This window comes from Micropterus dolomieu, linkage group LG20, assembly GCF_021292245.1.
Source record: "Micropterus dolomieu isolate WLL.071019.BEF.003 ecotype Adirondacks linkage group LG20, ASM2129224v1, whole genome shotgun sequence".
NCBI classification, from domain to species: Eukaryota; Metazoa; Chordata; class Actinopteri; order Centrarchiformes; family Centrarchidae; genus Micropterus; species Micropterus dolomieu.
The window spans coordinates 22,264,505-22,280,718 of NC_060169.1; the positions used below are offsets into that span (position 1 = coordinate 22,264,505).

Consider the following 16,214-nt stretch of genomic DNA (forward strand, 5'->3'; position numbering starts at 1 on the left):
CATGAGAACACTGCACCACAGAGCGGAAAACATACCAACAAGCGCCCAAGCCAGAGAGAAGGAACAGAACCACCTGAAGGGGGCACTTACAGCCTGTGGATACCCTAAATGGACCTTTGTGAAGACAGCCACAAGATCCAAGAAGAACAAAACTACAGGGGATGAAGAAAAGAAGGTCAAACACAACAACATTGTGATTCCATACGTGTCTGGAGTATCAGAGAAACTCAGGAGGATTTTCAACAAACACAACATCCCTGTGTTTTTTAAACCCAAGAACACACTAAGACAGATGCTGGTACACCCCAAAGACCGCACACCCAAACACAAGAAAAGCAATCTAGTGTATGCGGTCCAATGCAGTGAGAATGCACAGACCTGTAAATTGGGGAGACTAAACAACCACTACACAAACGCATGGCTCAACACAGAAGGGCCAACTCCTCAGGTCAAGACTCTGCAGTCTACTTACATCTGAAGGACAGAGTACATTTGTTTGAGGACCACCAGGTGCACATTTGAGACAGAGAAGATGGAGGGTTTGAAAGAGGTGTCAAGGAAGCCATCTACACCCGGGTCGAGAAGCCGTCATTGAACAGGGGAGGGGGTCTACTACTGAGGTTAAATAGCTGAGTTTCCCTACCAGTTAGTCAGAACTGAAGAAGTCCCTTGGATGAGCGACGAAAACTCTTCCAGTATCTTCAACCAAGTCCAGTTTCTCTTAACTTTAATCTTCGTTGGATAACTATGACCTGGATGACTGAGAATCTTCACAGACATCTTACATTCACATTAGATGAACTTTATAGGTATCATAGCAATTTCTAAATCTAGTTTCTCAATTTTAAGGGACTAAAATGTATTAAACACAAAAAAAGAAAGTTAAATTAAATCATATGTACTTTTTTGTTCATTAACTGGCAGGATAAATCTGTGAGGAGAAAGTGAAAGACAAACAACTACCCCTCCCTCTTTACTATCACTGAGCAAGCCCCTTAACCCTAGTTGCTCAGTGGCCACACAGATCAGACTGTTCCGTACCCTTCCAGGTGTGAACGTGAGCAACTGTGTGTGGTCACAGTGGTCTTGAAAAAGAGAGCTCGGCTCTCTCCACTGAATAAATAAAGGTTGAAATAAATAAATAGGTGTGTGACAGAAGTCTAAAGCCCACAGAATGCACTTCTCACTGGGGACTATATTTCCTAGTGATGCTCGGCCAGGCCTGGACTGCAGCCAGCTTCACTTACTGTTTGTTTCCTGAAAAGTATGATCAGTTGGATTGAGGTCGGGTGACTGAACTGGCAAGAGAGGCACATTGCTCTGTTTGGCCATAATATACTACTTGGTTTCTTGTCTGTATGTCAGGATCATTGTTCTGCTGCAATGTCATACAATTGGAGAACTGTATAGAAATGACAACACTGTTGACCCAGTATGGATGCCAACACCCTTAAATACCCTGAAAGCTGAAAGCCAGGACTATAACATCACTGTCATTTTGTTTGCTTTAATCCAGCTTGCAGGATACAAACAATACAAAAATAACAATGTACCAATACTTACAGAGTACACTGTAGCTACTGTAGAACTAAAGTAACAATATAGCAAGGAACACTTCTGGCAACAGTGCCCAAACAGTGTCATCCGCTTTGTTGCTTCAATTATTTAGAGTCATCATGTTGAAATGAAGCCTTCAGATTTTAATCATGTGTCTCTTATTTATTTTATTTTTTCATACTGCTGGGAGCACTGCCCATTGCACTCAAAGCTGGCGAGCATATAACTACTCTAATCTGTTTTTTTTATGTATTTAAAAGAAAAAAAATCAACTGGCTGCATTTGGCTCAAAAGTTGTTTAGTTTAGCAGAAAATTCATCTTGTCCCCAAATATCACTTGGACCCTTGTGGCTCCAAGGCTTTGTTATATAATGTTAAAAATATGGCGCTTTTGATCTGTGTGCGTATGTGTGTGCATGGATATTTGTGCATGCAAAAACTGTTCAACCATAGATCTAGCTATGTATCTGAAACAGGTGTTACCTTTTTAATTATGTGAAATTACTCAGAAAAAAAAGAAATGATCCCTTTCTTAGGCAGACTGCAGATTGTGATGGCTTAGAAAAACACACATTTACATGTGAACCACACATATTGTGCTACTACTGAGCAGTAGGTAGTATGGAACAGCAGAATTTGGAAACTATATAACAAATTAAAAACTTGAAAAACAATCTAGCCTGAGGTGGAAGTTCTGCTGCACCCTTTTCAGAGTAGTATCCTCTTAACAAAAACCCAGCAGGACAAAAACTTTAGTGAATGAATTTGGTGCCAAGGCAGTGCACAGTGTGGGATCTCCCGTGTCAGTGTACTGCAATATCAAAAAGCCTATTATTCCCTACTACCATTGCATGACCCCCGAGAAGCAGACTTAACAGTAGCTTGATCCAGCTTCAGTACCCCCAAGAGAGTTACAAACCTTGAGTGCGAACAGTATGTGGGGGTGTGCACATTTATATTACAGGTTAGGCCAGCAGAGGTCAATGTATTAACTGTCTGTTAATGACTGTGTGTCTTTGTAGAAAACAGCAGCAACAAGCACATCTGTCAACGTCATCCCCCAACACACACACACAATCATGGTGCGTTCTTATCGTTTCCTCGCCTCTTCTCGTCTTGTTTTGGTTGCTAGTGTGTGTAACTCTGTGGCCCAGTCCCAGTGTCCACCCACGGTATCAACTGTCATCCCTAACAGACTTTAACTATCATCACCTCTGTGCTCAAGGAAAATGTGAGAGTAGGAGGCTGCAAAGGTTGAAAATGCTCTATGATTAATGGGACAGCAATTTATGAATTAATAAAGGCAGGTCTGCAGCCACATATAAAAAAAATAGAAGCAATCATTGGTGCTATGCTAACATTTCCCTTATCTTTTTTTTTTGATCATTTTTGACATCCCCTTGAGGGTAATTCCCTCAAGCAAAGTCTTCAGCATTTCAGCCTTGTGGAAACGGTGCATAAAGGGCTCAAAAAGTCCACCAGAGAGCCCTCAAGCACTTTACGATTTCACAGTGGGACAGCCTTGAGCCCTTGTGGACTTATCAGGAACACATGTCAAAGTCTTTGAGACCATGAGGGTGGACATTAAGACTGGGCCCATATTCTTGGCTAAGCCTTGCTCAACTAAACCGATTTACATGCCTAGAATGAATGTTAGAGCAGAACTCGGTTTGGTTTCTACTCCTTCGCGAGACAGTTGTTGTTATCCCACCCACTCATCCTCCTCCTATCCCTTCCTACTTTTTTCTTGTTTTGTAAATCATCAGAGTAATCACCCTCTTTCTTTCTATTGTTCCTGGTCCTGCGCATTGATATCGATTGATATTTTTTGGATTGATTCTTGTTGTGCTGCTGCATTCAAAACTGCAGGTCTAGGGGTCTTGTCTTGATCTACCCACAATCCCCCAGTGGTGCTGCTCTAGGCTCCGTGTCAGCCCTATCAAAAGCCTTCACACACACATGTGCTTTGATCACTCACACCCTCTGACACACACACAAATAAATGCAAAAAAAAAAGCTATGCAAGTCACTCTCTTTCACACACCCATGCGCTTTGATCATCCGCACACATACACAAGAACACACATATACACAACACTTTTGTAGTCCTACCTCTCACTGTTTCCGTCTCATTTTCATACACACACACACACACACACACACACACACACATACCTTTAGGGTGGTAGTAAGAGTACAGAAAAAGATTTTCAAAAATGTCCTTAACTTTGAAAGTTGAATTGCAGTTCTTCCAGTTTCAACAGTTTTAGTGACCTCTACTTTTTAGAAAGTATCACAACAATGTAAATAACCACAATCTCTTGAGCTAACACTACATACACACAATAGTCCATTTATTTTCATCCTGAAACACAGAGAGAATAACATTTCTATGAAACATCAGAAAAATGGCTTTGCCATATTTAGTACTGTATATGCAATACAGACCCTAAATGTTGATTATAAAACAATACCTCTTATATATATCTTACCACAAAACTGATTTGAAGTGAAGTTAAAGAGGTGGTATTATGCTCATTTTCAGGTTCATAATCTTATTTAGGGTTTGTACCAGAACAGGTTTACATGGTTTCATTTTCAAAAAACACCATATTTTTTGTCATACTGCACATTGCTGCAGCTCCTATTTTCACCCTGTGTTGAAGGCTTTGTTTTAGCTATGGAGGATACATCTTGTCTCTAAATGATCTTTGTTGGGAGTTGCACATATGCAGTTCCTAGTTAAGGACTACTAGCCAATCAGAAGCAGAGAAGGGCAGGTCAGCAAAAGGCGGTAAACAGCTTCGATTCAGCTGTAGGCTACATGTTGCCGACCAGGTTGGCAACATGGACTGGAGCAAGAGTTTTAGAGTGGTGAGTTGTTAATCTGTAACAAAAGTATCTTTCATCCATAAAGTTTTAACTGAGCTCTGTCTCTACATCACAGTAACAACTTCATGTCCATTGACTGCTTGGAGGGTATCTAGTGTTTGGAAGGGAGAGGAGAGGTGTGCTGCAGCTCACTGTTTTTCCACCAGTGTTTTTGAGGGTGTGTCGAACTAGTCGCTCAGCATTATGACGTATGACGTATTTTCATTGTGACATCCCAAGAAAGGGAAGTAAAGGCTGAACTACAAACAAGCTGTTTTCAGGCAGATCAGAGCAGAGTTTTTTGTGGGAGATGGTGTTGTGAACAAACCAGTGTGGATTTGTTCATTTTATATCAAATAAATTTGGAGATCCCAAAGTTTTTCTCTCTCCCTGAGAGAAAGAAAAGGAGGGGGTTTGAGATATCAACCCTCAACAGACAGCTGAAGTGACCGTGGGAGGAGGTGAAAGGTTTGCTTTCCCTAAGTGCTGTTTCTGGGCAGTTCGATCATAAAACTTGCCACCTCTGGTGCAGCAGCCAGATAAGACTCGGTGCCTGACTGTTAAAATGACAAAGAAACACTAATCAGAGATTAGCTTTCTCCTGAACAGCCTATCAGAACTCTTTTTAAGAGAGGGCAGGAAACCCTAAACTGCCCCCCACACACGTAACCATGGCAACTGTAAGAATGTGTAACAACCAATATTACCCAGGAAGCTAGTTAAGTTCCTCTCATCTGATGTGATTCCTAGGAAATGCTAACCTCAAGGTTTAACTACTGACAATTGTTATCAAATGCTTAAAACTAAGAACAGTATAACCGTTTGACAATTAAGGTTTGATTGTGGGATATTTTATTACAATATGCGCAAATAGATTTTTGAATAGACATATTAAAAGTTAAAAAAAGACCGGAAACAAGCCCTCAGGTGAACAAAGGACTTCCCCCCTGGGAACCACGGCCCAACAAACAAAAGCAGCGACACGCGCTCGCTCTGGTCCTCTGGTCCTCTTGTCCTCTTGCGCTCTTCACCTGCACTTCTCAGCGTGCTCCCTCTCCCAGCAATGCCCTAAGAAGTTCGACCCGGCGTGCCGTGAAGGCTCTTTGTTCGTTTCAAGCCACACATGCAAATCGCGGCGAACTCGGCTTTTCCCTCGTTTCCAGCAACTTACTTGCTTTTTATTTACTTGCTTTTAGTTATTAGACCGTTAAGTTGCTCAATTTTAATTCAAGAACGACCAAGTTCTTTTAAGCTTTATTCGTCGAGCTAACTTACACTGCTCCCACCGATGCCCGGACCCAGCCACGTGGGCCCGCCAGCAGTAACAAAGGACGACCAAACCTTTATCCGAGCCAGGGTTGTAAAGGCCTCCCACTGCAAGCTTTCTTCAATAAGCCGACCAAGACAGACCTCCAGAGCAATTCCCTGGCAGAGAAAGTGACCGGCTGACAGCTTTAAGCCGTCCTAACCGAGAACGCACGGAACTCCGCTAGCGTGAAGCTGCTGACCAGCAACCCGGCTGGGAGAAATGACAAGCAGAAGACTAAAACCCTGCATTCTGTGTTCAGGGATGACCAATAGTTTGTTAATAGATTATCTTTAACCCTTAAAACTCATAGCTTGCGTTCATTAGCTGCCTGTATGAATCAAATTCTCCCCACAAGAGAACTCCACATTCCTGTTGTTTGCCTCATGTTTGTTAGCTTATTCCTTTGTGTATTTAACTGCATTTATTTTACCTTAGTTAATAAATTTCACCGTAATCACAGGAATTGTGTGTGTGTATTGTCTAACTCCAAGTCCCTGTCACGAGAATCTACCCCTTCGATATGAGATTGACTGATTGATTTAAGATAATTAAGCGATTATTAACTAACTGATCACTAGTGAATAATTGAATTAAATAAAAAACGCTACCCAGAGGTCCGGAGACTCTGGGTGAATTGAATCTCCGGTGGTGCCCCGCGAAACGAGAGATGAATTAATATTCTCTGAATATTAAAATTCATAATTTGTAATCATTCTCATAAGTTTATTAAAAATCACAAGTAGACATGCTACAATGGGAACTCCCTTTGGGGTGGACTTTGGGCTTTTTCACTTTGCAAACCCAATACATGCATGTTACGACCCGTAACGGGTCGTGTGTTTGGGTTGGGTTGTGTGTTCCTTCTCTCCCTCTCAGGTAGTGGCCCTTGCCCCCCATGCCTCAGCTGCATGAGTGAGTGGCAGCAGGTGTGCCTGATCACCACTCAGTGCTTGGAGGATATGAAGGCTTGCTTTTTTCACAGCGGTGCGGTCTGTTTCCCTTTCTACCTGTTGCGACCACACTGCAGACCCACACCCGTGAGCAGACCAGCCCAGCGGACAGGGGCAGCCCATTCAACCAGTGGGTTGAATTCCAGCTTAGAGCTTCCGTGAGTCCAGAACAGTGTCTGGTTTTAACCTCCTCAGTGGAGAGAGGACTTTTTTAACTGTTCATTTAGTGTTGAACCTTGCTCCCTCAGTTACTTACCCTGTGTTTACTGTTGCCTTACCTTGTTGGCTCGCTGTCTCCTTTTGAGAGAGTAGTTTTGAGTTGGTTTTCCTTTGTTGAATATTGAATAAATACACTTTAGTTTGCACATAACCCTGACTTCCTGTCCTCTTTTGCCCCGGTTTTTATTTCAAATATTGTTGCTCCTCCTCCCCCTGGACTTACCAGCCGGAGGAACGTAACAATGCACAAAAAAGATATATGACTCAATAAAGGAGAGGGAAAAAGCCAAAAACCATAATACCACCTCTTTAAAGCAAGTAATGGATATAGTGTGTGTGTGTGTGTGTGTGTTTGTGTGTGTGCGCGCGCAATGTGTGACCACTACTTACTTTAGAAGCCAAATCACAAACAAAATCATTTTAGGGTATAATGAAGAGCATTATGCCACCCATAGCCTGTAAACACTGCAACCCTGTACCCTCAGTCCTGTATCAACAAAAGGCCACACATATGTGGCCTGAACATGAACTGAGCAGTAGTGGCAGCAGAAGACCTCCTAAACAAATGCCTGGTGTACCTGAATGAGCATGTGCGATGAGGTACAAGTACACAGGTAATGGCCACTGCCAGAAGATCAAAACAGTGACAAGAAATATCCCAGATGTTTAGTAATAATATAACAATATAAAGAAAGCGGGGACATTAATAACTGTGACATGGACAGTATGAAGGCCAGGTAAAAAAATATTGAGAAAGGGTACACTTCTACTATCTGAGGGGTAAAGTCAGCATAATCTACCTTAATACAAGTCTAATTCCACCAGTACGACAGCGCAGACATGTCATACTCACCAATCTGCCGTTAAAAAAATGTTGAAAACAATGTTTTCAGTCACTAATTAATTCCAGTCATTAGTGTAGCATGGATAGAGATGAAGAGGTGGTAGTCAGAGCTAACCAGCTATGAGCAGCTACTGTAAGGCTCTCCGTTTCTTTGCTGGAAAGACAGGGAGTCTGGTGGAGCTTTGACAGTCAGCAGAAGCACATTAATGGCCATTTGCGAGAGTTACTGTGTGGGTACCATAGACTGTATATAAAAAAGGTGGGTACCAGTGTTAACATTACTGTTATCGTCAGGTCCATGCGTTGTGCCTAATGCTATTGAAGAGAAATAAATCATGCTCATGTGCAATGTGGTTTTCCCGCAGACGCTTATCAGTCTTGCTAATGCTAACACAACCAGCAGCTACTTGAGAGAGGCACAAATGGGCTACGATTAGCCACTGAGATGCTATTTATTTTTGGTGTGGCAGCTGACATGCGTAATACAAGTATACATACAAGCTAATTTTGAGCAAAAAACTACATGCATGATTACGTCATTATGTGCACAGCTCAAAAAAATAAATAATTTAGTGTGGAGTTCCTCTTTAATTGATATTAAAACATACATTATATCGCGTGTCCAAAGATCGAGCATTCAAATGTGTTTGGATGAATAAACATGAGAGGTATCCTGTTTTTGATCTGTATGTGTGCGCGTGACTACTGACTCTAGGCAGCACACTGTAATAGCAACGTCCCTCTCTCACTTTACCTCTCTCTGTGTCTCTCTCCCTCTCTTACACACACACACACACACACACACACACACACACAACCCTATCAACAGTCACGGAGAATTCCTTCTTTCTCGCACCAGCTCTTAGTTACCATGGAAACCAATAAAAGAGCGGTTTAAGATGGGAGGTGTGTGTGTGTGTATGTGTGTGTGTGTGTGAGAGAGAGAGAGAGAGAGGGGCAAGAAGGGGAGAGAGAGCCAGAGAGAAATGGTGAGAGAAAAATATAGAGGAAATCAGACACAGACAGAGGAGGTGGGAGGAAGGTAGAAAAACAGAGAGGGAGGCAGAGAGGACGACATAACAGGAAGGGATGGAGGAGAGTGAGAAGTAGTTACACAGAAAAGGAAAAAGAAAGGAGGAGAAAGTGTAAAGGGGGATGAAAAGGAAGAAGAGAGAAGACAAGGGAGTGTAAGTGGAGATGTATTATTTAAAGAGGTCTCACCCCGTCTAATGAGTTTGGTCTAAAAGCCCCAAGAGCTGCCCAAAGACAGAGAGAGAGAGAGAGACAGACAGACAAAGAAACTTCCCTAACTATGTGGTGAGAAAATTCAATGTGCAATACGAGCCAAGGGAGGAAAAAAGCAAGATTACTGAGGAGGACTGGATTAAGTTAAATTGTTCTGTTTTGATTATGTGAATTGTCTCAGAGTGAAGGTGACAGCAATCTTGGCAGATCAATCCATATATCTGGGACACAGAAAGGGCCTGGGCCACAAACCACAGGCCTGTCTAACTGTGAGGAAACAGATTAAACAGCTCATCCAACGAAGAGCCGGGCTAATATTGTTGAAACTGGGGTCAATCTAGAACTTCTAAAACACACCACAGTGTCCAAAAAAGTGTGAATATAAATGTATAAATATACTTACTTACTTTGCCATTGTAACAAGCAGAAAGAAACACAGCTTATCTGTAAATTATGTCAAAATCAATTACAGCAAAAAGACAGGAATTAATTCCCAGATGAAGTTTGAGGCCTTTCAGAGAGTCAGATCATTTTTTATTTGATGGAGGACCATTATGTAGTCTTCCATTAATAGTCTTCAAACGTGACTAAAATATCAATACACGGCTCCTGTTCATAAATACATTTGTTTGTGGGGGAAAGCATCTAAATATTATACTCAATCAATTTCAGCCACCCCTGTTTGCTAACGAACACAAGTTATTTATGTAACAGCAAAGAAAGCTTGTTAATGTTACCAAACACTGGAAAAGCTTCCTTTTGCCCATCCAACAAATGTAGCAGGTAAGTTATTCACTGATCAAGTAACTGGCCGGTTAATGGTCGGACCAAATAATGAACTAATTCTTTTACCGACAAAATTATGGCCTAAACGACTGCCTTCTGGGTTTCTTATCTGGGCGGCCAACTAGCTAGCTGGAAACCCTGAAAAAAATTGCTTCAAGTGCACAGATGCTGCACCAAAAAAATGAGTTCATAAATTCTAGATATAAACACATTTTTCTTAGTAATTATATAGTACTTATAAAATAGTATTGTACGTAGGTTCAAAATTTGAGGCTCTTATACTACATACTGTATACTTGAATATTTCCATTTAATGCAACTTTATACTTCTATTCCACTAAATCTCAGAGGTAAATATTTTATTTTTTATTCCACTACATTTGTCTAACAGTTTCTAGTTATTTTTCAGATTACAATTTTTCATACCCTTAATGTCCAGTGAAAACCATTTTTCTCCAAATGTGATGATTTTGATTAGGTGTTCCTTTATGCCTTGAGAACACTCGCCTACTTCTTACACTAAATAAAGTATATAACCCCCGTGGTTACGCGACTGACTCTGACTTTTTTTGAAATGTGAGTTCCCTAATCTGTTTTTTTGTCTCCTTTTGAGTTTTCTGTCTGCAAGTATTTGGTTTTTATCCATTTTGCTGACTGCTGCAAGTATATGTTTTTTATCCATGTCCAGGTCTCGCTTGAAAATTAGATGAAATGGGACGAACCTGGTTAAATGAAGGTTAAATTACAAATTTAAATATAAACTAGTTCACATTAGTACAACTGTAAACATCTACAGCACTAAAATACAACATACACATTAATACATCAGTAATATTAATCCAAAAACATTATATATAACAGTATAACACTGCCAGGGACCATTTTACCACTCATGACTACTTTTACTTTTCATATTTTGAGTAAATGTTGTTTCTAATACTTAAATTCAGGACTTTTTACTTGTAGTAGATTTTTCACATCGTGGTATTGGTACTTTTACTTGATTTAAGAAGCTCAATACTTCTTCCACCACTGGCTAAAGAGAAAATCCCTGCATTGAGGTTGGTTAAGTAACTGAAACACATCTGAAGTTGATAAGTGTCAGTATTACCATGAAATAAACTAGATGAATGTGAACATGAGATAAAATGACTTGATGAGCTTTTTTTTTTCCTTGCTGTCTATTATTCGTTGCCGTTCTCAAATAGCTACTCTGAGTGCAATTATCTCATCTTTATTCTCCCCCACCTCTTCACTGTCTCTCAGACATTATTAAACAGAGCTTTTACAGGAACCTTTTTCAAAATGTTAAGAGGTATAAGTAAGTGTGGATTGTGTGTGTGTGTGTGTGTGTGTGTGTATATTATGAGCTCATTTTAAAATTCCTTCATTGTCCTGCCACCTTGATTTGTAGCTTATTTGAATGTTGTTTTTATCCACATGGCACCATGCCAGGTCTCTGTCACTTTAGAGATCACACACTACCCACTGACCCATCCACACACACACACAGACAAAATCACATATACACTTTCAATGGCAGTTTGAAAGGTGTCACATCCCTGGGATGTCTGAGATGTCAATCAATTAGACAGTTCAGCCTTCCAATCCCTGACAGACTCTCTGTCTCCACTGTGTACATGCACATGCACATGTGCACACACTGAATACCATCATACCATTTAGGTTTCGATAAATCAGTCATCATATCTTTCCATGGTAACCACAGGTGTTGGGTGTGACTTGTAAATATGCAGTTTATTAAAAACATTTCTTGTGCCACATTCACTATTAATAAATAACTGATATTATAGAGACACACAGGCAACATGGGGAGAGAGAGAGCAGGCTATAATGTAGCACATATGAAGCTATTAGAAGAAACTTCTTTATAAAAATTAAATGTAAATTCCCGGATTCTGATACTCTCTGACCAGACTAAAATGCAACATCTACTTCTACAGTGCTGAAAAAGTGTCAGCACTGTAGAAGCAGCAAGATATGTCAGTGCATGTCACAGCCTAAGAGACAACCAGCACAACACATGACAGCTGTAAGTCTTCCCACAACTCACTCTGCCTTTTGATTTACTACTCTACTTCATGATTCGCCCGATGTCATCTGGGATTGGCTCCAGCCCCCACGACCCTGTATGCAGGATAAGCGGTTGACGATGGATAGATGGATGGAGCTCAGCCATAAGTTCAACCTTACGAAGTTTATCATGTTTACTTTTTTGTCTGAAATGTGTAAATTCAAATTCAATGAAAGGTGATGTTGTGCTGGACTACATTATAATGAGAGATGATTCTTACGTTTGTCCTTGTACGTGTCCGTGTCCATGTACATACATGAAGGATGGGGAATATTAGAAACACCTCTGAATATAATGCAGTCCTGTATATGACCTCAGTGAAAACAAATAATTGAATCATCATCTCTCTGACAGTGTCAGCAAAAACTGATTGTAGGCATCATAAAAGTAATCTTAATGGCACAACAGTGGTATCAGATTGCATTAATTGTACAGGTGTACCTAATAACGTAGTGCAAACAGGTTGTTTTTTAAAAATTTAACATAAGCTGGTTTTTGCCCCACATGAGCCTTCAATCATCACGGTGTCTATTTTTTGTAAGGGTGCAGTTCTTGATGTGTCTCCCCTACCTTTACATGATGGCAGAGCCCTGTCCCACACCGGCTTCCCATCATGCCCCATGATGCAGGTGATGGTTTCCCCGCCCACTGTTGTGTATCCATGGTGACAGTTGTAGGAGACTTGAGATCCCAATTTATAGTCATAACCTGTCCGACTGGCATTCATAATGTTACCAGGGTCAAAACAGGCCTCTCTTGGTTTTTCTGTGGACAATAGAGAGAAGTTGTGTTACTGGACAAAGACAAAGCCCAGATTATTAGGTTTACTAAACTAAAATGTTTATTAGACCTATCTGATATTGATGGTACATTCATGTCATTTTTATTAGAATCTAAATGAGTATTAATAGTTAACAGTTATAGCAGTACTTGCCAAAACATAGTCAACAGACCCCTAATATAGGCTACATATCCTCAATTAACTTCTAATATATTTCCCCTCCATGGGAGAGGAAGGAACAAATAAGGATAAAAGAAGAAGAAAGGGATAAAGGAGTAAAAGACAAGGAGTCAACCATGGTCAAAAACTCTCTTGGATCTTTATGACTTGGCGTTGTGCCAGCTTGTTTACTTCACTGTGATCACCCAATAAGAATAAGATATTGGGTGTGACAGAGGAAAACTGATAAAGAGAGAGGGTGGGGGGTGGAGGGCAAAATGGAAGTGAAACAGGGAGATGATTAAGGTTGTATTTTAATTAGAGAGATGGCAGATGAAAGGTAGTGAATTAATGACAAAAGTACAGAGGTGTGAGGTAGCGTGAGGAGACAGACAACAGAGAACGAGATAATCTTTTTTTAATTAGAGATAAATGGAGTGAGAGAAACAAGAGAAAAAAAGAGTTTATAAAACTTGACAAAGCAGATCTACTCTCTAGTGAGTCGAACAACTAATCATCAGTCCCACAATGACTATAGCTGTTAAATCACCCCCAGTCAAACGACGTCTGTAAAACCAGGATGAGTCACAATCTGTGGAAGTAAACAACTCATGGACTGACATGGAACACCATTGCCCTTTCAACTGAAAAACTCTTCTGACACACAGGAAGGGTGAAATGAAAAGAAGCAGAGGCAGTTTCGAATGTGTGCAGACTGGATAATACTGTATTAAAATTTTAATCATTACACTTCACAAACTGACACACAAACTGTGACTCCAGCCTGATACGTTTGTTTGATACATATAGCACGTGTTTGGGGCAGAATGCGTCCCAGCTGCCTAAAAAACGTGTGCAAAAGCCTACACAAATCTGGCACACACAATAATAAAGGAGACCTATACTGCATTTCCAGCCCTATACTGAAGTTCTTTGACCTCTCTATGGTAGCTTTGCATGATTCAAAGTTTAAAAAAATAATTTTCTATCTTATACTGGCACTTCATGCAGGCCCTCATTTCAGCATCTGTCTGAAACAAGCTGTAGATGTTCCTGTTGAGAGACCCCCCCCCCCCATGAAAATATGAAAAAGCATAATAGGTCCCCTGTGAAAGCAGAAATGTAATACAGCATTGATTTGTCCGCCAAGTCATCGTAAATAATATTTATTTTTTTTAGCTTTGAACTTAATGCAGTAATGCAACTTAGAGCAGTGCTACGTTGAGACTGCCAAATGGTTAATATTGCTGCTACTTTTGGAGAGGTGAAAAAGCTGCCTTTCGGTCAGGTGATAAGAAAGCACATAGCACCGTCAGAGCGACACTGAAAGCTGGCATCAAAGAGGCAAAGCAGAGACATCAGCAGAGACAGGAGAGAGACCTCAACATCAACACTAACACCACAGAAGATATGTGGCAGGCGATCAAAAACATCACAGGCTACAAAGCAGCATCATGTGTGAGGACACATTAGCAGACACATTTTATGCTCAACAAAGAGTCTAGTCTACTCCACCTCCAGAGGACCAGCCACTGCCAGCATCCACTACTAGCAATATCCACAGCAGGTAAGAGAGGAATCCTGCTGAGACTAAATATGAACAAAGCTGCTGGGCCTGATTACACCACTGGCCATGTACTAAAAACCTGTGCCAATCAGTTTATATTATTACTGACATTTTTAACATATCACTGTCACAGGAGAGTATTCCCACCTGCTTGAAGACTGCCAACATCGTCCTTGTACCTAAAAAGTTTGCAGTGTCTAGTCTGAACGACTACCGTCCTGTGGCACTAACCTCCATTCTGATGAAATGCTTGAGAAACTAGTCCCCGACATGGTGAGAAGTTTGCAGACAACACCACCATCCTCAGCCAGAATTCAAACAACAGTGAGACTTCATTTCAGGAGGAAATCGCGATTGTGCAGATTATTGCACAGAGAACAACCTACCGCTCAATATCTACATCAATGAAGAGGTGGTGCAGGTTCCTTTGAGTCAGTATTACAAATAATAACCAAGATGGCGCCGCAGATGGCCGCCTCGGGATTACGCACCGTAGTGCTTTTTGTGTTTTTGTTAATTAACGCTGTTTTCTGCCGTCCCTCTGTGGTAACTTTTACCAGAGAAGAGCTCTTAAACATTGGACTTTGAACTGCTCATACTATTCCACCGCTGGAAGCGAGGAGCGGCAGCTCTGTTTGGGATCCTTCGGACACGGTGCAGTGGAAAATGAGCAGGCGCGCTGGTTAAGCTGAGACAGCGGGGATTTCGCACTGCGCTCCCTTCAATTCACCTGGCGAATGTCCGCTCTCTGGCCAACAAAATGGACGAACTGCTGCTCCTCAAACAGAACTAACTCGGACTTCTGCAGATCTGCTGCCCTCTGTTTCACCGAATCCTGGCTCACCGAACGAAAACACAGGGAGACGGACTCTGTTTCTATATAAACGAAGGCTGGTGCACAGATGTCACAGTGTTGAAGAAATCATGCAGGCCTCACCTAGAGACATTATTTATAATCTGCAATCCGTTTTATTCCCCGCGGAAGTTTTCTTCGTTTGTTCTGGTCGCCGTTTACATTCCACCTCAGGCCTGTGTTAGTGAGGCGTTACTACACCTGGCCGTCCAGATAACTAACGTGGAGAAAAAACATCCAGACTCCCTGCTCATAGTTCTTGGGGACTTTAACAAAGCAAACCTCAGTCATGAACTTCCAAAATACAGACAGCATGTTAAGTGTCCCACCAGGGACACTAACACACTGGACCACTGCTACACAACATTAAAGGATGCCTATCGCTCTGTTCCCCATGCAGCCTTGGGACTCTCTGATCTGCTAAACCTGTTGTAAAGACTGTGAAAAGATGGACCAACGAGTCAAAGCTGGAGTTACAGGCCTGCTTTGACTGTACTGACTGGAGTGTTTCTGAGGCTGCAGCCACTGACCTGGACGAACTAACTGACACTGTGACATCTTATATTAGTTTTTGTGAGGACGTGTGTGCCGACAAAAACCTTCCGCACATACAATAACCAAAAACCCTGGTTCACAGCGAAACTCAGGCAGCTTCGTCAGACCAAGGAGGAGGCCTTCAGAAGTCAGAAGTCAGTGCAGCCAACGACCCTGCGTCGTTGTGGAGAAGCCTACGGACACTCACAAACTACAAGAGACCATCCCTCAACACTGCTGGTACTCAACGACTGGCAGACGAGCTGAATGGTTTCTACTGTAGGTTTGAAAAGCCCAGAGTCACACCTCTCCCCCACTCCACCGCCATCTTCAAACAGTCACCTTCCCCCTCTGACCTCTCACCTGCACTCAAGATCTGTGAAGAGGACGCGAGCCACCTCTTCCAAAGGCAGAAGATCAGGAAGGCTCCTGGCCCTGATGGTG

At 41.6% G+C, this 16,214-nt stretch overlaps 1 protein-coding gene across 1 annotated transcript in view; it reads right to left on the reverse strand.

Moving 5' to 3' along the window:
• LOC123959318 (CUB and sushi domain-containing protein 1-like) overlaps nucleotides 1–16,214 on the reverse strand; it is a 364,541-nt gene that overhangs the window by 83,140 nt on the left and 265,187 nt on the right. Inside the window, exon 33 of the mRNA XM_046033278.1 lies at nucleotides 12,381–12,641. Within this exon, the coding sequence (XP_045889234.1) occupies nucleotides 12,381–12,641 (261 nt within the window). The remainder of the gene's footprint in view (nucleotides 1–12,380; nucleotides 12,642–16,214) is intronic.